The sequence below is a fragment of the Pan paniscus genome, chromosome 19 (genome assembly GCF_029289425.2).
Source record: "Pan paniscus chromosome 19, NHGRI_mPanPan1-v2.0_pri, whole genome shotgun sequence".
Classification (NCBI taxonomy): Eukaryota; Metazoa; Chordata; class Mammalia; order Primates; family Hominidae; genus Pan; species Pan paniscus.
The window spans coordinates 22,471,639-22,495,137 of record NC_073268.2 but is presented as its reverse complement, the minus strand read 5'-3'; the positions used below and the strand labels follow the sequence as shown (position 1 = coordinate 22,495,137).

At 45.6% G+C, this 23,499-nt stretch overlaps 1 protein-coding gene across 15 annotated transcripts in view; it reads left to right on the top strand.

The window, feature by feature from the left end:
* ATP6V0A1 (ATPase H+ transporting V0 subunit a1) overlaps positions 1–23,499 on the top strand; it is a 63,991-nt gene that overhangs the window by 30,635 nt on the left and 9,857 nt on the right. For 8 of the 15 annotated variants that reach the window (XR_010110637.1, XR_010110638.1, XM_034941829.3 and 5 more), the window contains exons 11-18: positions 1,302–1,452; positions 5,144–5,283; positions 5,843–5,997; positions 6,433–6,523; positions 9,754–9,872; positions 11,530–11,746; positions 12,020–12,127; positions 18,311–18,418. Coding sequence is in view for 12 of the 15 variants with exons in the window: in XM_034941829.3 (XP_034797720.1) it covers positions 1,302–1,452; positions 5,144–5,283; positions 5,843–5,997; positions 6,433–6,523; positions 9,754–9,872; positions 11,530–11,746; positions 12,020–12,127; positions 18,311–18,418 (1,089 nt within the window). In the remaining 3 variants the exon portion in view is untranslated. Of the gene's footprint in view, positions 1–1,301; positions 1,453–5,143; positions 5,284–5,842; positions 5,998–6,432; positions 6,524–9,753; positions 9,873–11,529; positions 11,747–12,019; positions 12,128–13,614; positions 16,831–18,310; positions 18,419–19,362; positions 19,381–23,499 lie in introns of those variants that run through there. The other 7 variants (XR_010110636.1, XM_034941828.3, XM_008966494.5 and 4 more) reach the window with 2 other exon arrangements.

The following is a 23,499-nucleotide window of genomic DNA, read 5'->3' as shown; positions in this document are numbered from 1 at the left end:
GGCGCGATCTCGGCTCACTGCAAGCTCCGCCTCCCGGGCTCATGCCATTCTCCTGCCTCAGCCTCCGGAGTAGCTGGGACTACAGGCACCCACCACCACGCCCGGAGAATTTTTTGTTTTTTTAGTGGAGACGGGGTTTCACCGTGTTAGCCAGGATGGTCTCGATATCCTGACCTCGTGATCCACCCGCCTCGGCCTCCCAAAGCAGTTTTAAAAGAGTAATCTGCTGATAGTATCTAGGTTGGATTGAGGAGTGAAGAGATTCTGTAGGTAGGGGTTCAGTTAGGAGGTTATTGTAGACATAGAGTAGTAAATGATAAGGATCCCCAGGTAGGACTTGACAATGGGAAAAAAAATGATGAATTGTGAGATGTTCTGCAGGAAAAATCAGTAGGGCTACCTGGTTCCTAGCAAGGTGCAGGAGAAATACAAGGAGAAAGATTTAAACATCTTTTTGAGGCATCAAAGCTGACTGGCCAGGAGAATTAGGGTTCCAATGAGGGAAGTAAATGTTCAGCCAGAGAAGCTTATTGATTGGGGAGAGATGGTAAGTTCAGTTCCGGGCACATTGAGGTCTATGTGGAAATGTCAAGCAGACAAGGGAACAAAGCTAAGGAAATGGGAGTCATGAGAATGGAAGGGAATGAGACCTCCAAGAGGGAGGTCATAGAGAGAAAAAAAAGGTTGGGGTCTTGCAATCCTATGAGATAGGCAGAGCAGAAATAACCAGCAAAGATAGAAAAGGAATGGTCAGCGAGCAGGAGGAGAACTCCTAAGGAAGAAGGATTTTCCCCAAAGATCTCCAATGTCAGGGGCGTGCATGGGGTAGCTCTTTGGTCAGGATCCAGTCACTTTGCCTAAGCATGCTCAGCCAGACTGCAAGGGATCAGGAAGTTAAGAGAAGGTAGTGAAGAAGGAGAGCCAGAGAACATACTTTGCTTTCTCCATGAAAGGGGGAGAACAACTTTCATAAAAAGGCAGATATGGAGGCAATTCCACATTTTCTTTGGTGACATATTTTAAAGTTAAATTTTTTTCACATTAAGGATGTATTTCAGAGGATCTAATAGAAATCTTCCATTATAAATGTTATACCTTTTCCCAGTTTTCCCAAAAGCTGGGAAAGATAATCTAGTTTTATTTTTAGGTTTATTAGTTTTATTGAGATATAATTTACATGAAAGAAAATACATACATTTTATGTGTACCATTTGATGAGTTTCAAGAAATGTACACCTGTGTAACCACCACCACAATTAGGAGGATAACCTAAGTTTGATAAATGTGCTAATGTTTTTCAGGAACACAGTGGTTCCACTGTACCTTCCATTTTGAACAGGATGCAGACAAACCAGACTCCCCCAACCTATAACAAAACCAACAAGTTTACCTATGGCTTTCAGAACATAGTAGATGCTTATGGAATTGGAACTTACCGAGAGATAAATCCAGGTAAAAAAAAGCTTGTTATCTTTTTCCTCTAGAGTTTTTTTTGTTTGTTTGGTTGGTTTGGTTTGTTTTGAGACAGAGTCTCCCTCTGTCACCCAGGCTGGAGTGCAGCAGCACGACTGTAGTTCACTGCAGCCTCAAACTCCTGGCCTCAAGAGATCCTCCCAACTCAGCCTCCTGTATAGCTAGGACCACAGGCGCACAGCACCACACCTGGCTAATTTTTTATTTTATGATTGTTTTTTGACTGGGTCTCATTCTGTTGCCTAGGCTGTAGTGCAATGGTGAAATCACGGCTTACAGCAGCCTCAACCTCGTGAGCTCAAGTGATTCTCCCGCCTGAACCTCTGGAGTAGCTGGGACTACAGGCATGTGTCACCATGCCTGGCTAATTTTAAAAATTTTTTTAGAGATGGGTTTTGCTATGTTGCTCAGGCTGATAATTTTTAATTTTTTTTAGAGACGGGGTCTTGTTATGTTTCCCAAGCTAGTCTTGGACTCCCGGGCTCAAGCAAGCCTCCTGCTTCAGCCTCCCAAAGTGCTGGGATTACAGGTGTGACCCACTATGCCTAGCCTTTTTATTCATTGTTTCTTCTAATGCCTCACTTTAAATGCTGTTGAACAACTGAATTAAAATTAAAGATGTTAATCCTAGCACTGTTTTTTTAATTTTATTTTATTTTTAATTTTTTTTGAGACGGAGTCTCACTGTGTCACCCATGCTGGAGTGCAGTGGCGTGATCTTGGCTCACCGCAAGCTCTGCCTCCCAGGTTCACGCCATTCTTCTGCCTCAGCCTCCCGAGTAGCTGGGACTACAGGCACCCTCCACCATGCCCGGCTAATTTTTTTTTAAATTTTTTTTAGGTGAGACAGAGATTTACTCTCGTTGCCCAGGCTGGAGTGCAATGGCACAATCTCAGCTCACCACATCCTCTGCCTCCCAGGTTCAAGCGATTCTCCTGCCTCAGCCTCCCGAGTAGCTGGGATTATAGGCATGTGCCATCACGCCCGGCTAATTTTGTATTTTTAGTCGAGACGGGGTTTCACCGTGTTGCCCAGGCTGATCTCTTAACTCCTGACTTCAGGTGATCTGCCTGCCTCTGCCTCCCAAAGTGCTGGGATTACAGACGTGAGCCACTGCGCCCGGCCATTTTTTTGTATTTTTAGTAGAGACAGGGTTTCACTGTGTTAGCCAGGATGGTCTCCATCTCCTGACCTCATGATCCACCCGCCTTGGCCTCCCAAAGTGCTGGGATTACAAAGTGCTGGGTGGCGTGAGCCACTGCGCCCGGCCAATCCTAGCACTTTTAGAGGCCGAGGTAGGAGGATTGCTTAAGCCCAGGATTTCAAGATCAGCCTGGGCAACATAGTGAGACCCCATCTCTATTAAAAAATAAATAAACATGTTGACACCTCAGATCTTGTGTACTCCCTGTGAAGAGGCGCTCATTCTGGCAGGGCATGGTGGCTCACGCCTGTAATCCCAGCACTTTGGGAGGCTGAGGCATGTGGATCACATGAGGTCGGGAGTTTGAGACCAGCCTGGCCAACATGGTGAAATCCTGCCTCTACTAAAAATACAAAAATTAGCCGGATGTGGTGGCATGCACCTGTAGTCCCAGCTATTCGGGAGGCTGAGGCCTGAGAATCACTTGAACCCAGGAGGCGAAGGTTGCAGTGAACCGACATCATGCCACTGCACTCCAGCTTGGGCAACAACAACAACAAAAAGATGCCCATTTAATGTAAGGGGCAGGTTTACTGTCAGGTAGCGTTCCTTTAAGAGTTCATCGGCTGGGCCAGGTGTGGTGGCTCACGCCTGTAATCCCAGCACTTTGGGAGGCCGAGTCAGGTGGATCACCTGAGGTCAGGAGTTCGAGACCAGCCTGACCAACATGGAGAAACCCCGTCTCTACTAAAAATACAAAATCAGCCAGGCATGGTGGCTTTTGCCTGTAATCTCAGCAACTCGGGAGGCTGAGGCAGGAGAATCACTTGAACCGGGGAGACGGAGGTTGCCATGAGCCGATACTGCATTATTGCACTCCAGCCTGGGCAAAAAGAGTGAAACTCTGTCTCAAAAAAAAAAAGTTCATCGGCTGGGCGTGGTGGTTCATGCCTGTAATCCCAGCACTGTGGGAGGATCACTTAAGGTCAGGAGTTCGAGACCAGCCTGGCCAACATGATGAAACCCTATCTCTACTAAAAATACAAGAAAATTAGCCAGGCCTGGTGGTGCATGCCTGTAATCCCAGCTACTCAGGAGGCCAAGACAGGAGAATTGCTTGAACCCAGGAGACAGAAGTTATAGTGAGCCTAAATTGTGCCACTGCACTCCAGCCTGAGTGACAGAGCAAGACTCTGTCTCAAAAAAAAAGTTCATGAGACTGGATTCTTTCATGTGCCCTCACAGCCCTAAAACACCTGGACTTCTCTAGCAAATCATTTGCAGGAACTGTTTTAAGCAAAATGTTTCTTCTAAGATGTCTGATATTTTTAAATGGCTTTTTTTTTGGCTTCCCTGTTCCAAGGTTAGACAGAAAAAATGTAGCAAGTATTGGCCACTTTAGGTACAACACAGATTTCTCCTATATTTGGAGAGTTAATTATTAAATCAAGAGTGTGAGTATTCATTTTCAGTTGGAGCCCTATGCAAGAACTGCTTTGCTCTGGGCTCTCTCCATCTGTACGTTATCTGATATTTAGCTTTATACCACTGGGACATGGTTGCTGCACAAAGAGAAGACAGCTGGCCTGCCCTGGGAGCAGGGTCCCACGAGTTACAAGAGAGTCAGAGAACAAACCAATGTTGTCAAGGTTACACCTTCATTTCCACTGTTCTTTGTTTGAAATGTTATCAGAGCTGCCAGGCACAGTGCCTCATGCCTGTAATCTCGGATATTCAGGAGGCTGAGGTGGGAGGATTGCTCAAGGCCACAAGTTCAGGACTAGCTTGGGCAAAATAGTGAGATTCCGTCTAAAAAAATATTATTTATCAGTAATTTTAAAACAAAATGAACCGGGCATGGTGGCACATACTTGTAGTTCCAACTGTTTGGGAGGCTGAGGTGGGAGGATAACTTGAGTCCAGGGGTTGCAGGCTGCAGTGAGCTGTGATGAAACCACTGCACTCCAGCCTGGGTGGCAGAGAAAGACCCCATCTCTCTTTTTAAAAAGGTTATCAGTAGCTCAAATTTCATTAGCTACTTTGTGAAGATGTGTTGATTCTGCCATGAAAGATTTTCTCTGAGAGTCCTATCTGTCTGGCAGCTGGGGAGTAAGTCACCTTATATTGATCTTAAGATTATGGAAGCCTGGGCACTGTGGCTCACGCCTGTAATGCCAGCACTTTGGGAGGCCGAGGCAGGTGGATCACTTGAGGTCAGAGTTGGAAACCAGCCTGGCCAACATGGTGAAACCCTGTCTCTACTAAAAATACAAAACTTAGCTGGGCATGGTGGTGGGCACCTGTAATCCCAGCTACTCAAGAGGCTGAGGCAGGAGAATCACTTGAACCCGGGAGGTGGAGGTTGCAGTGAGCCAAGATTGAGACATTGCTGGCTGACAGAGCAAGACTCCATCTCAAAAAAAAAAAAAAAAAAAAAGGTGGGGGGTATGGAAAAGAATGTAATATTTGTGGAATTGCTATGGTTTAATGTACTTTGTATTTTTCTTTTTTTGGTTTCTTCATAGCTCCGTATACTATTATCACGTTCCCTTTTCTATTTGCTGTGATGTTTGGAGACTTTGGTCATGGCATTTTAATGACCCTTTTTGCTGTGTGGATGGTACTGAGGGAGAGCCGGATCCTTTCCCAGAAGAATGAGAATGAGGTAATGTTTAAGTTACATCTGCATTGAACTGAAATTTTATAATTTCCCAAGCATTCATTATGAAAACTATGATCTGGAAGTCTTTTATCCATGAATTTATCAAAAGGAAGTAGAGAAGTTATGTTCATTTTAACACCAAAGACGACATGTGCAAGCTGGAAGTGGTAGTGTGTGCCTGTAGTCCCAGCTACTTGGAGGCTGAGGCAGGAGAATCACTTGAGCCCAGGAATTCGAGACCAGCATAGGCAACATAGTGAGACCCCATCTCTAAAAAATAAAAATTATTTAGGTTGGTGCAAAAGTTATTGCGGTTTTGGCCGCCAAAAGAAATGGCCCAAACCGCAGTAACTTTTGTGCCAACCTAATAAAAAAAATAGAGGCCACATCCTGTGAAAGTGACTGTCTCATTAGCATTGTATTTTGGTTTTTACTTCAAGCTCTCTGAATCAGGATGGGGTAAAGTAGTGCTGGAGAAAGGGGCAGGTATATTCTGAATAACATTGTCACAATGTGAGCTGCAGTGAGTACATTCTCATTCCTTCTTTCTTCTGGTTCCCAGATGTTTAGCACTGTGTTCAGTGGTCGATACATTATTTTATTGATGGGTGTGTTCTCCATGTACACTGGCCTCATCTACAATGATTGCTTTTCCAAGTCTCTTAATATCTTTGGGTCATCCTGGAGTGTACGGCCGATGTTTACTTATAATTGGACGTAAGTTGCAGAAGAAGCTAAAATTCAAAGCTTATTCCTTTCATGTGCAGCCCTGATTTTTAAGACAAGTGGTAAACTGACACTTCTTTAGGAAGTGGTGACAGTGTCTCCTCATTCATGCTCCACACTGTGAGTTGCTTTGTGATTTGTTCAGCAAGTATCCAGGAACTAAGATTAGAAATGATTTTTTTTTTTTTTTGGAAACTAAAACCAGATTCCCCAGTTCCCTACTTGATTGTGTGTTTGTGTGTTTAATTTTTCTTTTTGTCATTTTGGATCCCTCAGTCTCAGCTGCTAGTCTCTCCTCTTTATTTTTCCCCTCCCATTTTATTGAAGAGACAAGATAGCTATAGTAATTTATTTTGGGGTCAGTTTCTGGACCCTTGTTTCCCTCTCTTGTTCAAAAATAATGTGACTTTTTCCCTGTCATGGTAGTGAAGAGACGCTTCGGGGGAACCCTGTTCTACAGCTGAACCCAGCCCTCCCTGGAGTGTTTGGTGGACCATACCCTTTTGGCATTGATCCAGTAAGAGGACTTCCTTCCTATATGTAACCTCAAATTTTTTAACACTAACCCTGAAGCAAGAGAATTAAAATGAAGATACATAGTTACGTGGGCTTTCACTGGGCATGGTCGCTCATGCCTGTAATCCCAGCACTTTGGGAGGCCGAGGAGGTGGGATCACCTGAGGTCAGGAGTTCGAGACCAGCCTCACCAACATGGTGAAACCCTATCTCTACTAAAAATACAAATATTAGCCGGGCGTGGTGGCGCATGCCTGTAGTCCCAGCTACCCGGGAGACTGAGGCAGGAGAATCGCTTGAACCTGGGAGGCAGAGGTTGCAGTGAGCAAGCTGCACTCCAGCCTGTGTGACAGAGCAAGACTCCGTCTCAAAAAAAAAAGGAAAGAAAGAAAGAAACAAACAAAAATAGTTATGTGGGTTTTCGTTGACATATTTTTGGGAAACCTTGATGTATGTATTCAGAGGACTTCTAAGCCATAAGAGACCCAAGTGCCTTGAGGAGCCACATACTTTTCCCTGCGCTGCTTATTTCTGAGGTGGTTAATAATATCGACTCTGGGAAGATTGATTTTTCAAGACTCCTTCCCATTTCTTAATTTATTTCTGCTTACTTAGTTTGTTTTTTTATTTTTAGCAGACATTTTAGCAAAGCAGAAATATATTTTTCCTGTGGATTTTAGACTTGCATTCTTATATTTACAAACTTACAAAAACTTATCCCAGAATTAATTTTTTTTTCAAATGCTTAGGCAAATTAAGTATGATCAAGTCTTCTTTATTGTGTGCTGTAAAAATGGAGTGGCAGCAAGAATGTAATACAGGGCACCTGACTGCTGAGGAAAAGAAAAAAATAATACAGGCTGGGCGAGGTGGCTCATGCCTGTAATCCCAGCACTTTGGGACACAGAGTCAGGTGGATCACTTGAGGTCAGGAGTTCGAGACCAGCCTGGTCAACATGGTGAAACCCCATCTCTACTAAAAATACAGAAATTAGCTGGGCACGGTGGCATATGCCTGTAGTCCCAGCTACAGGAGGCTGTGGAAGAATTGCTTGCGCCTGGGAGGAGGAGGTTGCCGTGAGCCCAGATCGTGCCACTGCACTCCAGCCTGGGGGACATAGCAAGACTCCATCTCAAAAAAATAGATGGAATGACAGCACCACAGGGCTACAATCAGCAAAACATAGACTGTGTGGGAAAATATGTAAGATAAACAACCCAATTTCTTCAAAAGAAATTTTGTAATGAATGAAAAAGGAAAGATGGAAGGAGAACCTGTAGTTTAGAGACTCAAGAGATATATCTACAATCATAATGTATAAGCCAGGCACGGTGGCTCACGCCTGTAATCCCAGCACTTTGGGAGGCCGAGGCAGACAGATGACTTGCGGTCAGGAAATTCCAGACCAGCCGGGGCAACATAGTGAAACCCCATCTCTACCAAAAGTATAAAAATTGGCTGGGTGTGGTGGTGCACGCCTGTAGTCCTAGCCACTCGGGAGGCTAAGGCAGGAGAATAGCTTGAACCTGGGAGGCAGAGGTTGCAGTGAGCCGAGATCACGCCACTGCACTCCGGCCTGGGTGACAGAGTGAAGACCCTGTCTCAAAAAAAAAAAAAAAAAAAATGGTTTGGACACAGATCAGAGAAATTTGCATATTGACTATATATTTTATGATATTAAAGAATCATTGTTAGCTGGGCACGGTGGCTCACGCCTGTAATCCCAGCACTTTGGGAGGCCAAGGCTGGTGGATCACGAGGTCAGGAGTTCAAGACCTGCCTGGCCAAGATGGTGAAACCCCATCTCTACTAAAAATACAAAAAAAAAATAGCCGGGCGTGGTGGCGAGCACCTGTAATTCCAGCTACTCGGGAAGTTGAGGCAGAGAATTGCTTGAACCCAGGAGGCAGAGGTTGTAGCGAGCCGAGATCATGCCACTGCACTCCAGCCTGGGCGACAGAGTAAGACTCCATCTAAAAGAAAAAAAAAAAAAAAAGAAATCATTGTTAATGCATTTACGTGTGATGACAATATTGTGGTCATGTTTTAAAAATAAGTCCTGGCCGGGCATGGTGGCTCACGCCTGTAATCCCAGCAATTTGGGAGGCCAAGGCGGGCGGATCATGAGGTCAGGAGATCGAGACCTTCCTGGCTAACAGGGTGAAAACCCAACCTTGCAATAGGCCGAGATTTCACCGCTGCACTCCAGCCTGGGCGACAGAGCGAGAGTTCATCTCAAAAAAAAAAGGAAAAAAAAAAAAGCCTTACTGGCCGGGCGCAGTGACTCAAGCCTATAATCCAAGCAGTTTGGGAGGCCGAGGCAGGCCTCAGGCCAGACCTGAGGTCAGGAGTTTGAGACCAGCCTGGCCAACATGGTGAAACCCCATCTCTACTAAAAATACAAAATTAGCTGGGCATCGTGGCCTGTGCCTGTAATCCCAGCTACCTGGGAGGCTGAGGCAAGGCAGGAGGTGGAAGTTGCAGTCAGCGAGATCATGAACACTGCACTCCATCCTGGGCAAAAAGAGCGAAATTCCATCTCAATAAATAAATAAATAAATAAATAAGTCTTTTCCTTTTAGACATCCACACTGAAATATTTACAGGTAAAATGACATGATATCTGGACTTTACTTTGTAGTAATGTGGAGATGAGTGAGTGGCAGTAATCTTTTTTCATGACTATAAGGTGATGTTAATTTTTGAAGCATTCTCCTCAAAAGCAAGATTAAAAAAAAAAATTTTGTCAAAGCAGAGTGATAGGTGCCTGGGAGTTTGTTATACCATCCTGTCTGCTTAAGTATCTGTTTAGAATTTTCCATAATAAATAATATTGATTAATAAATAAAAATTGTCGACCGGGTGCGGTGGCTCACACCTGTAATCCCAGCACTTTGGGAGGCCGAGGCGGGCGAATCACGAGGTCAGGAATCGAGACCATCCTGGCTAACACGGTGAAACCCTGTCTCTACTAAAAATACAAAAAAATAGCTGGGTGTGGTGGCAGGCACCTGTAGTCCCAGCTACTTGGGAGGCTGAGGCAGGAGAATGGCGTGAACCCAGAAGGCAGAGCTTGCAGTGAGCCGAGATCACGCCACTGCACTCCACCCTGGGCGACAGAGCGAGACTCGTCTCTAAATAAATAAATAAAAATTGTTTTTTAAACAGAGGAATATTTTTCCCTTTGAGAATTCTTTATAATACCTATTTGTTTTCTCGGGTTATGACAGATTTGGAACATTGCTACCAATAAACTGACCTTCTTGAACTCCTTTAAGATGAAGATGTCTGTTATCCTTGGTATCATCCATATGCTGTTTGGAGTCAGCCTGAGTCTGTTCAACCATATGTGAGTTGTTCCATTTCTGTCATAAGAATGTGCATAGTTTAGAGAATGCTTTTGCGTAAAGAAATCATGACATCTTTGGGGAGGGATTAATAACTCAGAACCTCATTCTACATTATAGAAGCGCTTTTCTAAAAATTTAATGGTGTGGCCAGGCGCGGTTGATCATGCCTGTAATGCCAGTACTTTGGGAGGCCAAGGCCGGTGGATCACCTGAGGTCAGGAGTTCGAAACCAGCCTGGCCAACACGATGAAACTCCGTCTCTACTAAAAATACAAAAATCAGCCAGGTGTGGTGGCATGCGCCTATAATCCCAGCTATTCGGGAGGCTGAGGCAGGAGAATTGCTTGAACCTGGGAGGCAGAGGTTGCAGTGAGACAAGATGGCACCACTGCACTCCAGCCTGAGCGACAGAGTGAGACTCTGCCTCAAAAAAAATAAATAAATAAATTTCATGGTCTGGCCGGGTGCAGTGGCTTACACTTGTAATCCCAGCACTTTGGGAAGATGAGGCGGGCAGATCACTTGAGGTCAGGAGTTCAAGACCAGCCTGGCCCACATGGTGAAACTCCGTCTCTACTAAAAATACAAAAAATTAGCCGGGTGTGGTGGCGTGCACCTGTAATCCCAGCTACTCTGGTGGCTGAGGCAGGAGAATTGCTTTAACCCAGGAGGCAGAGGTTGCAGTAAACCAAGATAACACCACTGCACTCCAGCCGGGGTGACAGAGCAAGACTCCATCTCAAAAAAAAAAAAAATGTTGATGGTCTTAAATTAGACTTAATATTAGTCCTTTAACAATTTACTGTTCCAGTAAAGATACTTGAAAAAAACTTGAGCAATTTTCATCAAAATAAGTGAGGTCTCTTTTTTTCCTTGATGTGCAACTCACATAAAATTACTAGCTGTGGACTGGGTGTGGGGGCTCACACCTGTAATGCCAGCACTTTGGGAGGCCAAGGCAGGCGGATCACTTGAGCCCAAGAGTTCAAGACAAGCCTGGGTAACACGGCAAAAGACCCCATCTCTACAAAAAAAAAAAAAAAAGTTATGAACTGTGGTCTCAAAATGTGCTAGATTTTTCCATTCTCTTTCTCATGGAGAGAATGGTGGGGATGGTATTGGAGCCGTTCAAGGTTCAAAAGTTTAAGGCCTGGCACAATGGCTCACATCTGTCATCCTGCACTTTGGGAGGCCAAGGCGGGCAGATCACCTGATGTCAGGAGTTCAAGACCAGTCTGGGCAACATGGCAAAACCCCATCTCTACAAAAAAATGTAAAAATTAGCTGGGTGTGGTGGCGCATGCCTGTAGTCCCAGCTACTCGAGAGGCTGAGGTAAGAGGATCGCCTAAGCCCAGGGAGGTTAAGACTGCGGTGAGCCAATATTGCACCACTGTACTCCAGGCTGGGTAGCAGAGTGAGACCCTGCCTCAAAAAAGAAAAAGCAACAGCAAAACAAAACCAAGGTTCAAAAGTTTGACCGTGATAGTTAATCCTGCATTGTCTCTGTTGTCTCCAGCTTCTGGTTGCTGCTGCTTAAAGTGATAAAGACAGAATTGAGGGGGTATTAAGTAGAAAAATCTAGTGAATACTCCATTCAGTGTAGGAGTGGCCCTAGGCCCATTTACCCTTAACATTTTTTTCTCTCTCCTTTTTAGCTATTTCAAGAAGCCCCTGAATATCTACTTTGGATTTATTCCTGAAATAATCTTCATGACCTCTTTGTTTGGCTATTTGGTTATCCTTATTTTTTACAAGTGGACGGCCTATGATGCTCATACCTCTGAGAATGCACCAAGCCTTCTGATCCATTTCATAAACATGTTCCTCTTTTCCTACCCAGAGTCTGGTTATTCAATGTTGTATTCTGGACAGGTACGTCAGCCCAGAGGCGGGCTGTCTGAGATGATTATACTTGATCAGGAAGCCAGATGTTTCTCTGACCCTAAAAAATTTATAACTGCCCTTCTATGGGACAATTCTAGGGCTTTGCCACAAAATGTGATAATTATTTTGAGAAATTGGATAGTGTTATTCATAGATTAGTAAGAAAGTACTGTTGGGGGAAATTTGTGCCATATTTGGAAACTGCGTATGTGATCGGTAGACTTTTATATGACGTACCTTGTCCTTCTTCTTACTCTGCAGAAAGGAATTCAGTGTTTCCTGGTAGTGGTTGCACTACTGTGTGTACCTTGGATGCTGCTGTTTAAACCATTGGTCCTTCGCCATCAGTATTTGAGGAGAAAGCATTTGGTAGGTGTATTTCTATTGCTAAAAGTTACTAGACTTTTGTTTTGTTCAAGATCAAGGCAATTCCCCAGTGGATATAATTAATTGTGCACAAATCTATATATTCTTTTTCTTTTTCTTTTTTTTTTTTGAGATGGAGTCTCGCTCTGTCCCCCAGGCTGGGGTGCAGTGGTACGATCTTGGCTCACTGCAACCTCCACCTCCCAGGTTCAAGCAATTCTCTTGCCTCAGCCTCCTGTGTCACTGGGATTATAGGTGTACGCCACCACACCTGGCTAATTCTTGTATTTTTAGTAGAGACGGGGTTTCACTATGTTAGCCAGGCTGGTTTCGAACTCCTAACCTCATGATCCGTCCACCTTGGCCTCCCAAAGTGCTGGGATTACAGGCGTGAGCCACCATGCCCGGCCACAAATCTGTATACTATTAAAACGCATTTGTGGCCGGGCGCACTGCCTCACTGCTGTAATCCCAGCACTTTAGCACTTTGGGAGGCCGAGGTGGGTGGATCACTTGAGGTCAGGAGTTTGAGACCAGCCTGGCCAACATGGTGAAACCCCATCTTTACTAAAAATACAAAAATTAGCCAAGCGTGTTGGCACGTGCCTGTAGTCCCAGCTACTTGGGAGGCTGAGGTGGAAGGATCGCTTGAATCTGAGAGGCAGAGGTTGCAGTCAGCCAAGATTGTGCCACTGTACTCCAGCATGGGGACAGAGTGAGACTCTGTCTCAAAAACAAAAAACCAAACAAACAAAACGCATTTGTGTTATGTCCCAGCACGAGCACTGGGCCTGCCAAGTCAGAGAAACATGTCTGCTGCTCAAGACATCTGGATTCAGCTTTGAGTAGCTAGAGGAGAGAAAAGTCACAAATTTTTACCTTTCCTGGTCATGCTTTTGCTCACGCTGCGCTCAGGAAAATGTAGGCCTATGCCTGTCTAGATGTAGCATCAGCCAAAGCCAAGCAAGGCTGCAAGAGCTGCAGACGGGTAAACTCACTCATGCGGTTTGCCTGGGCAACCACAGGACTGACATTGAGACATTTTCCTTTCAAATGAGACTGTGATACTTTCACTGACCAAAACATCTGGGAAAAAGGTTTGGTTTAAAGCACGTTGATTTTTTTTCTTTTTAAAAAGCAGCATATGTATATACGTTTACTTAATGTCTGTGTGTATATGAATTCTGCGCACACACGCACACACACACACACACAGTTAAATTTGCTAGATGTTCAGTATCATGCATAATTTCTGGGTATCCAATAGCACTTACTTTACACTGCCTGGGAAAACCCAAACGATCTTGTTGCATGACTCTTAAACGGCTGTTAGATGATGACTCCTGTGGAGAGCAGCTGAGTTACAAGACCCTCCTTCTCCCTTTTCTGACCATCTTCATCCTTCCATGTACCCTCCATTCGTCTTCCCACTTCACTCCCTCCCTCTTTTGTTTTCTTTCCCCTTCCTCTTTTCTTCCATTCACTATCAGGAAGGGCAACCTGTGGAGGCCCCAGTCAGCCCAAACCCGAGCCAACAGGGACTAGAGGCAGCAGCGGCTGCAACAGTGAGTGAATTAAAACCAACAAACCATCACATTTCATTTAAAGAGGTGGCAAACAGTGCAGCAGAATTCTTTTTAATTAAATTGAGAGCATGGGACATGTGTACTTTTGGGAAATATGTCCTTGTTACTCACTGAGACGATGACAGAAGTTCCACCTCTTAAGAATAGATTCTGGCATCATCTTTAGCATTGGTCTACTAAGTTTCTATTCAAAAATGTAAGTACAGGCATGTCCATGGCAACAAAGTGGCTTGTTGTACCCTCACTGAGTCCCATCATCTTAATCCAAGATGACAGCTCTTGGACTCACCCACTTTCATGTCTGTATTTTGTGACCATGTATTGGATGATTTTTCAGCATGGAAGCGAGAATATCTCTGTGATTCTTGAATTGATTTCCCTGCACTTTAGAGTTCTACTTTAGAGTGATGCTTGGACATTTGATCTTTTTTAGTAGTAACTTACCTTCTTTTTGAAAGTGAAAGTTTATACATGTTTAGTTTTTTGTGAGAAACTCAGAAGACCTCACATGTCCTCAGCTGTTCCAGTGAGACCTCTGCTCTCCGATGTGTCGTGTGTACTGTCATCTGGTGTCATAACCAAAGTGATCTGTCTTGATCCTTCCCTCTTCTGATACTAATTCAAGATTCAGTAACAGCACTTTGAATATTTGTCCTTAAAAACATCTTTTAAATAAAATCTTACAATGCACAAATATATTAGCCTAATATATTCTAAGTTATGAATGAATCTATAAGATTGTAAAAGTCTCACCAGTAGTGATTACGCATTACTTCTATGTGCTCGAAGCATATACTTCTTTAAATAAAATGAAAGATTTAGATGGATAACCATTTCCTTCATTAAGTGTTTCTGATGATTTTAAACTTGGAAAACTTCTTATGGTCATCCTTCTGGAACTAGTCTAAAAGGGCTGACATTTTGAGTCAGAAAAAATTTTAATCTTGCTGCTTAAAATACATTTTCAAGTAGGGACTTCCCTGTGAGACATTTAACAAACCTTTAGAACACATACTACCTATTGTCAATGTCCTTAACACATACTCTTTTTTCTGCTAGTCTTAGCATATATAAGATGTGCTTCTGACAAGATCTTAGTGCATTTAAGTCTGGCAACTTCTTCTGTGATAAATTCTAAGTTAAAAGTCCCCTGTTTGGAAACCTGCACATTCATAGGGTCTTCTTACCCCACTGGTTCTTTAGCCAAACATCTGTTCCTGGAGAGCAGCCTGCATCAGGATGATCAGTCTACAAGAAAGTCTCTGGATTTTTGACCCCAGAGGGCTGAGGATATGAACAGTGATCTGGTTTTGTTCTGTTCTTTGTCCCCTTGGTTGTCTGTGAGTGATATATCACAGTTTAATTTTTCTTTTCTTTTTTCTGCTGACATGTGTCTCTCATCCCCCTTCCTGTAACTCTCATTCCTGTGTTCTGAAGAGATCCTTATTAGTGTTTGGCTGGGAGATTTAACCTGTCTGCTCCTCAGTTTATCTGCTAGTTGGAGAAAGCTTCAGAAATGGCCTTCTACTTTGGGAGCCTTGAACCTTGAAGCCTTCCTCCTATATCCTATAACCCAGCCCAGGATATGCAGGAGTCCCCTCCTGTGCCCTTCGTTGCATTTTCAGTCCACCTTCTGAGGGTTGCCAGGTGGAATATGTGCATGACCTGGAGGTGTCCAGGCTCTGGTGGCCCACAAGTCTGACTGCACATCACAGTCACCTGGTAGACTTTGAATTTGTTTCTTAGGGTATTAAAACAAATAAGTGGAAGAAGAAATAAAAGTGGCCCATAATTTCATGGTCCTGACAATCCCCTACTGACATTAAAAAAATAAAGCAATAGGTGCACTTGGCTAGAGAATGCATATAGTGCTAACTAAGAAGAAAACCACCTGCCCCCACTACAGTCCTCCTCTTCAGGGGGCATTGTTAACAGGTGGGGGCCTTGCCTCTGACAGATATCTGCCTGTCTTCTATTGATAGGTGTGAGTGTGCTCTATGCATGTAGAAAAAGACACATGAGAAATTGTGTTTTAAACTGTGGCACTGTTCTGCCTCTCGATCTATTACGTTTTTTAAAAGTTAGTGTATCTTGAAGATTGTTTCATAGTGATAATCACTTTTTTTTTTTTTTTCTGAGATGAAGTCTTGCTCTGTCACCCAGCTGTAGTGCAGTGGCACGATCTCAGCTCACTACAACCTCCACCTCCCAGGTTCAAGCAATTCTCCTGCCTCAGCCTCATGAGTAGCTAGGATTATGGGCATGCACCACTACACCTGGCTAATTTTTGTTTTGTTTTTTTTTTTTGAGATAGAGTCTTGCCCTGTCGCCCAGGCTAGAGTGCAGTGGCACGATCTTGGCTCACTACAACCTCCGCCTCCCCAGTTCAAGCAATTCTCCTGCCTCAGCTTCCTGAGTAGCTGGGATTACAGGCACCCACCACCTCCCCCGGCTAATTTTTGTATTTTTAGTAGAGACAGGGTCTCACCATGTTGGCCAGGCTGGTCTTGAACTCCTGACCTCGTTATCCACCTGCCTCAGGCTCCCAAAGTGCTGGGATTACAGGTGTGAGCCACTGTGCCTGGACTAATTTTTGGATTTTTAGGAGAGACGGGGTTTCACCATGTTGGCCGGGCTGGTCTCGAACTCCTGACCTTGTGATCCGCCCGCTGTGGCCTCCCAAAGTGCTGGGATTACAGGTGTGAGCCACCGTGCCCAGCTGACTATCACTCTTTTTTATGGTTGCCTAGAATTCCATAGAATATTCCACTGGACATGCCAAAGTCATTATCTCTTTGATGGATGTGTTGGTTGTTCCCAATTCTTTGCTATCACAAACAGCAATTCAGGGAACATCCTTTTTCATATGTCTTTTTTTTATTTTTCTTGAGACAGAGTCTCGCTGTGTTGCCCAAGATGGAGTGCAGTGGTACGATCTCAGCTCACTGCAACCATCACCTCCCGGGTTTCAGCAATTGTCCTGCTTCAGCCTCCAGAGTAGCTGGGATTACAGGCGCCCACCTCTACGCCCAACTAATTTTTGTATTTTTAGTAGAGACGGGGTTTCGCCATGTTGGCCAGGCTGATCACGAACTTTTGACCTCAGGTGATCTGCCTGACTCGGCCTTCCAAAATGCTAGGATTACAGGCATGAGCCACCGCGCCCAGCCCCTTATCCATATACCTTGCCAAAGTTTTGCAAGCCTAGATGTTCCAGCAGTGGGATTGCTGAATCTCAAAGGGTTCATGCATTTAAAATTTTGATAAACCCTTCACAATGATTATACAATTTGTACTTGGGAATATATTTTTAAAATACAGATTTATTGGGCCCCACCCCAGAACTACTAAATTTACAATTTCTGGGAGTAGTATATGAGAATTTCTATTTAAAATGCAGCTTTTGGGGTAATTCTAATGCAACTAGTTCTCTGACCAGCATGTTAAGGACCACTGCTAGAGTAGGAGGGAGGATTTGTGCAAATAATTAGATCTGAGCTGGGCATTAAACTGTGACGAGAGCTGTGGCAAAAAATGGCACACCAGGAGGTGGAGCTGAGGATGAGGAGCGCAGGGCAGCTGCGCAGGCCTCCTGCACACTACTCATGCTGCTGCCCGAAGGCCAGGTTGCAGGAGAGCTGCCCTTGAGCTCTTGCCTTGTTTGGCCCCCTGGACAGAAACCATATGAAGTGATTCTGGGGGCTGCTGTTTAAATTCCTTTTCACGCTGTGGCAGGTTAGCACTAATTGGGATCTGTGAGACCTAACTCATTTCTGCCTGGTTTTTTTTCCCAGAGTCTTTTTTGCTTTGGGTTTGGAAAAACTCAAGTTTTTTCAAATCAAGTTGACTTTAAAATCTACTTTTGGAGACCCTACAAAAGACTGTGCTTGTGAACTCAGAAGAAGCAAATGCCCCGTCAGCGTCTGCCCACGTGCCTGTGGAAGAATTGTTCTAACATTCCAGAGCTCTCTGCTGAAGAAAAGGAGCCCCATCTCATCTTTTTAAGCTCAGCATTCTCTAGCCACAAGTGAATGTACATTAAGCTTTTTTTTCCTTCTCTGACCTTGGAAGCTCTTTGTTCCTGGGCAGAGACATGGTACATTTCTGGAAGAAGTTGCTGGAATTCTTGGGCTCCTGTTAAAAGCTTATCAGACTAGGGTACAATCACAATGTCACTTGGCCCCCCTTCCTCTTAGAAAGTCTAATCGTTAGGGCCAGAAAAGCTTAGGCCCTTGCAGCCTTTACAGATAGAGCTGTACTTGTTGTGAGAATCTGTTCGTATTAAGGTTTTCATTCAAGCAGGATTCTCAATTAGTGTTGACCCAGGTGAGGCTGGTGCCTCTTGGCACAGCAGACAGAACTGCATATTTCCTCTGAAGCAGGGTAAGGTGGTAATTGTAGGTTGGGCTGGGGCTGGGGAGGCGGTGGTTGGGGTGGATCAGTTGTTTGATTTTACTTAGCCGTTCAGTCAGTGGGTTTTGTTTTTGTTGTTAAACATATGCTTTTCTGAGGTTTGTGTTACTAACCATCGCCCTTCCCACCTCACAGAATGTCATGTTAAAGCCCAGGCAAATTCTACTCTTTCTGTTCATCTGTGTAGGGAACTCTCAACTTTGGTGGGATCAGGGTGGGCAACGGACCGACAGAGGAGGATGCTGAGATTATTCAGCATGACCAGCTCTCCACCCACTCAGAGGACGCAGACGAGGTAAGATCCCGTGGTGTGGGCTTTCTCTCCTTCCACCTCGGGTCAGCCCTAGTCTTGTGTACCTAAGAGACCTCACTCCAGTCTTCTCCTTGAAAAATAAAAATACTAATTAATATTCAGCCTGCCTTCTGGACCTCTTAGGGCACCACAGCTTTTTCCAGTGGGCCCTGCCCTAAGCTCCAGCTGTTGCCCCCAGAGCCCGCAGCAGTTTTGCTCCTGTCTTGAATTCCAGATTTTGCCTGCAGTGCTCTGCACGCAGGTCTCCATTACTGACTGCTCTCTCACCTGAGGCAGAGCAGGCCTCAGCATCCCAGCTCTTATGACCTGAAACACAGGTCACTAAGCACAGTTTCTTCATCCATTGACCCTTCCAAGGATCGTTCCAATTACATTACTGACCAGCTATAATCACTGGTACTTTTGAAGTCCTACACCACTGATGTGTTCTTGCTGCAGATATTTTGTTTGAGCTTTTTTGGTGTCATTTGCCTACTTTTTACAGGGAGAGAGAGAATTAGGCCAAACTAGACTTTTCCTTAAGATACCACCTCCAAGCCCACTCTCCTTGCCTGACCCCTTGTAGCACAAAGCCTCTGAACTGAACTATTAAATCTCATCTACTCATTATGTTCTTTTTAAAGCAAATAAAATAGGAGTTGAGGACTCAAGTTGGACTTTTCAGTCTGTCTGACCACTTTCACTATATATGATTTTTTAAAAAAGAAATCACAAGGGTTGTGGATGCCTTTAAAAAATATGTATCTTAATGCTCTAAATTCCTGCTGATTTCGCTTTGTGTATATGCTGAGGAGGCCTGCCTCCAACGTGCTAGCCCATTTAACATGAACAGTTCTCCCCAAGAAGCATTCAGTAGCCTTGTGCTCCTAACTTGTGACCTTGTGTGTGGCGTGGCTCCCTACTAAGTGTAAATTTGTGTTTTCAAGCCTTCCGAGGACGAAGTGGTAAGATGAAAGCTGGCGTTGCCTTCATGTTTATCCGGGCCTCTCTCTTCCCATCCTTGTGATCACTCTGCTGACCCTGCCACACCCTGGGGCCATACACATGACTCCTGTGCCTCTGCATCTCACTGGCCATTTCAAACCAGTTCGTGAGCCTGTGTTCTAAAAAGCTCATCTCCATTAACTGCATCTCATGTCGGTCACCTCTGTCTTTGTTTCATTGACTTTGCTGATTTAACACCTCTGAGAATGGCTTTGAAAGGAGCTACAAGTAATGTCTTCACTGGCATTCTTGAAGTGACTCCTCTTGGGGGTTAAGTCCCATTGGCCTCTGCCTTCCTCTCCTGTGATGTTGTGGTTGATCTACTCCCAGCCACCGGGAGTAGCCGTTTCCTCCCTGCTCCTCCTAGTGCTTGTGAGCAAACCTTACCCTTCCTCCCTGTCTGAGCCGGCCTCTTCCTGCTGCCCTCCTCAGCTTGATGATGCTTCAACTTAGAAGTGGTGGACCCTTCTCGGGGTCAGCTCTACCTCCATGTGACCCAGGTGAGAGGGAGACAGCTTTCAAAAGGAGGCTTTGCCTTCCAGATGCATCCCAAAGGAAATAATCCATCTGTGTGAAAGGAGTTCATATTATATCAGCCACATAGAGAATAACGGAGACTGGAAAGCAAGTTGGCTAACTGTTCAGGCCACATCTTGAGTAGAAGGCCCTCTGGCTCAGCAGTAATTCACTTAGCAACATACACTCTTTAAACTGGGTTTTTAAAACACCTTGCTGCACTGTTTGCATCTTCCCCCAGCACTTCTCTCTAAAATGCCTAGACCCACAAACCATACCCTTCCCTTCCTGATTCTCGGTCCTCTCTAGGAGGGCAGTGGGATGGGAATGGGAAAGCCTTTGCTGTTCTGTGTAAACACAGGTAGGGCCTGCTCTTCCTGAAGCCTAGAGAGGCTCCTTTGCTGGCATCAAAGAGTGTCTGTGTTCCTGGACTGCTCATCTATGCAGTCCCTGGCTGAGCTACCTGGCAGGGATGGGTGGGGCGTGCTCCATGTTAATGAGGAGCCCAACCCTTTCCCTGGCTCACTACCTCCAACAACACTGCTTTTTAAACGTTTTCCTAGCCGAGCACCCACATTGTCAGAGTGGTCTGACCAACTGTTGTGTACCAGCGTTCTCGTTTGTAGCCATGTCCCAGGAGGTTGGACATCCAACAAGATAGACTCTAATTCAGCCTCCCCAGTCTCTGGCCACCCAGCTCACTCAGGGATTCAGCTACCCTTGGCTACCCAAGTAGTCTAAACATTTTATCTTTATCAGGCACATATACAGTCTGGTTCTCTGCAGCCAAATTTAGATACCCATGACATTTATCTAATGATTTCAAACCAAACAGGTTCCTAAAAAAACGTTCAGCCTACTTCTAGAACTTCCCCATTTTGCTTGGCTGTGAAAATGTATTTGTCCCATGCAGGCCCTTGCTCCAGCCCAGTGGAAGCATTAGTACCTCTTCCTAGCGGGGACTCAGTCCAGCTACACACCAGAGCCAGGCCAGTGGTTGTCTGGGAAATCTTCAAACGCCGTGACCACTCAGCAAGGGTCAGTGGCACCTCTCCCCACTGTCTCCTCACCAGGTGCATTCATCCCATCCATCCATGCATTCACTCACCCTCCGTGTGTCCAGCACTATGTATAGTGCTGCAGAAACAAGAAGAATATAGTGCTTGCCTTCAAAGACCTCCCAAAGTGGGGAGATAGTCTGGATGACAGGTGCTGTAATAGAAGTGTGCCCAGGATGCTATGGGAGCACAGAAAGAGGGCAACTGACGAACACTGGGGTGAGAGTGGAAGAGGAGACCCTGGAAGACTCCCTAAGGAAGTTGTCTTACTCTGGTCAAGCAGGAGGCCCTGTAGAGGGAGTGGTGCAGACCCACCAGCATATGCAGCTTCACAGGGGCAAAACACCTGCAGGTCCATCACGTGTTGGGGACTAGCAAGTATTCAGCTTGGCTGGAGCAGAGGCAGGAGTGGGGAACTGGGGACAGGTGAGACTAGAGGTTGGCAGAAACCAGCCATAGTAGTTTTTGCCTCATTTGGACAACAAGGAGCCATCCAAGAGAGGGCGGTGAAGCTGATGGTGACACAGCCATGGCGCATTGAAATACCCCCAGTGGCTGTGTTGTAGGGTATATTGGGTTGGGGAGGGACAAGGTCAGGAGGCATGGACTCGACATCATCTGATGTGATTCAGGACAGAATGGCGAGCCTGAAGTGAAGTGTCTGTAGGATAAGTTGGAAAGGAAGGAACCAATATGAGATATTAAAGAAGTGAAAGCTATAGGTCCCAGTGCCTTAATGAAGATAAGGAGTAAGAGAAGATTGGAGATTGACTCCCAGACTGTCCAGTCTGCTGGACATGGGAGATGGAATAGAAGTTGATCTCGGTGTGGTCAGAGGAGAGCAGTTACTGTGTTGAGCATGGAGAGCCTGTGGTTCCCCAGGAGAAGGAGTACAGCTGGCTGGAAATAGGCAAGGCAGAGATGGAGAGATCCACCTTGGAGTCACTCCTAGGGGCGACCCTTGAAGCCCTGAGTAGCAATCCCACCAGAAAGATGCAAGGGCTGAAGCTGAAACTTCAGAGAGCATTGGCATTTAAGGAAGAACCTTGGCTGGGCGTGGTGGCTCACGCCTGTAATCCCAGCACTTTGGGAGGCTGAGGTGGGCGGATTGCTTGAGCCCAGGAGTTTCAGACCAGCTGGCCAACATGGTGAAACCCCGTCTCTACTAAAAATACATAAATTAGCTGGGCGGTAGTGGCATGTGCCTGTAATCCCAGCTACTCGGGAGGCTGAGAGAGGAGAATCACTTGATTCTCCTGGGAGGCAGAGGTTGTGGTGAGCTGAGATCGTGCCACTGCACTCCTGTCTCGAAAAAAGAAAAAAAAAGGAAGAACCTCGATGGAGACTAAAAAGAACTGTCCAGAGAGGTAGGAGGAAAACCAAGGGATGGCAGGTATTTCAGAAAGGAGGAAGAGGCTATGGTGACAGACACTGCAGGAGCATGAACAAGGGCACAGAACATCTGTTAGCTTTAACAGCTGGGCCAGGCGCGGGGGCTCACACCTGTAATCCCCAGCACTTTGGGAGGCCAAGGTGGGTGGATCACCTGAAGTCAGGAGTTCGAGACCAGCCTGGCCAACATGGTGAAACCCCATCTTTACTAAAAAATTAGCCGGGTGTGGTGGTGCGTGCCTGTAATCCCAGCTACTGAGGAGGCTGAGGCAGGAGAATTGCTTGAACCCGGGAGGCAGAGGTTGCAGTGAGCTGAGATTGCACCAGTGCACTCTAGCCTGGGTGACAAGTGAAACTCTGTCTCAAAAAAAAAAAAAAAAAAAAGTAACAACTGGGAGGTTAGGGTGACCTTGCTAAGTAGAGGCATTTTGTGGAGGAGTGAAGGTGGAAGCCAGGGTGCAGTAGGGTGAGGACTGGCTGGGCAGAGAGGAAACTGAGGCAGAAGATGTGGACAAGGACTCTGCAGCGATTCATGGTCGGTCATGGCCGATTGATACGGGCGTGTGCTGAGTGGCAGACTCATAAGTGCTGAGCTGGATTTCTCACCCAGTCCTTGCTTCTCCTGAACACCTGCAGGAAGCTGGGAATGAAGGCAAGGGTAAGGCCTGGAAGCGAGGCTTCTCTTCTGTCCTGCAGTTTATTCGGTGGGAGAAACTTGAGGTAGAATAAAAACACTGAAGGGATTGGCTGTAAGGGAGCCCAGTGGTCACTGCCCTCCCAGCCCATAGGAGTAGAGATCAGCACTCCTGGGAGCCATGGACTTCTTCCTCTCAATGCGGGCCCTGGGGCGGCAGCCAGCAGTGGTAGGAAAGAGCTCTTAACCACGGTGTTGGGATTTAGGGAACTCAGGGAACTAGGATTACCCTAGTTTTCAGGGTAAGTAAGGTAGCTTGAAGAGCCTGTTCCAGAAGAAAAGCCCAGAAATAGGCTAGGTGTCGACAGAGGTGAGGGAGAAGCAGACGTTCGCCCAGAGATGGCATGGTGGAGCCAGCCCCCTGCACGCTGGCTGCACCCCTGTGGCCTGGGCTGTTGTGGCTTTACCAGCCGAGCCAC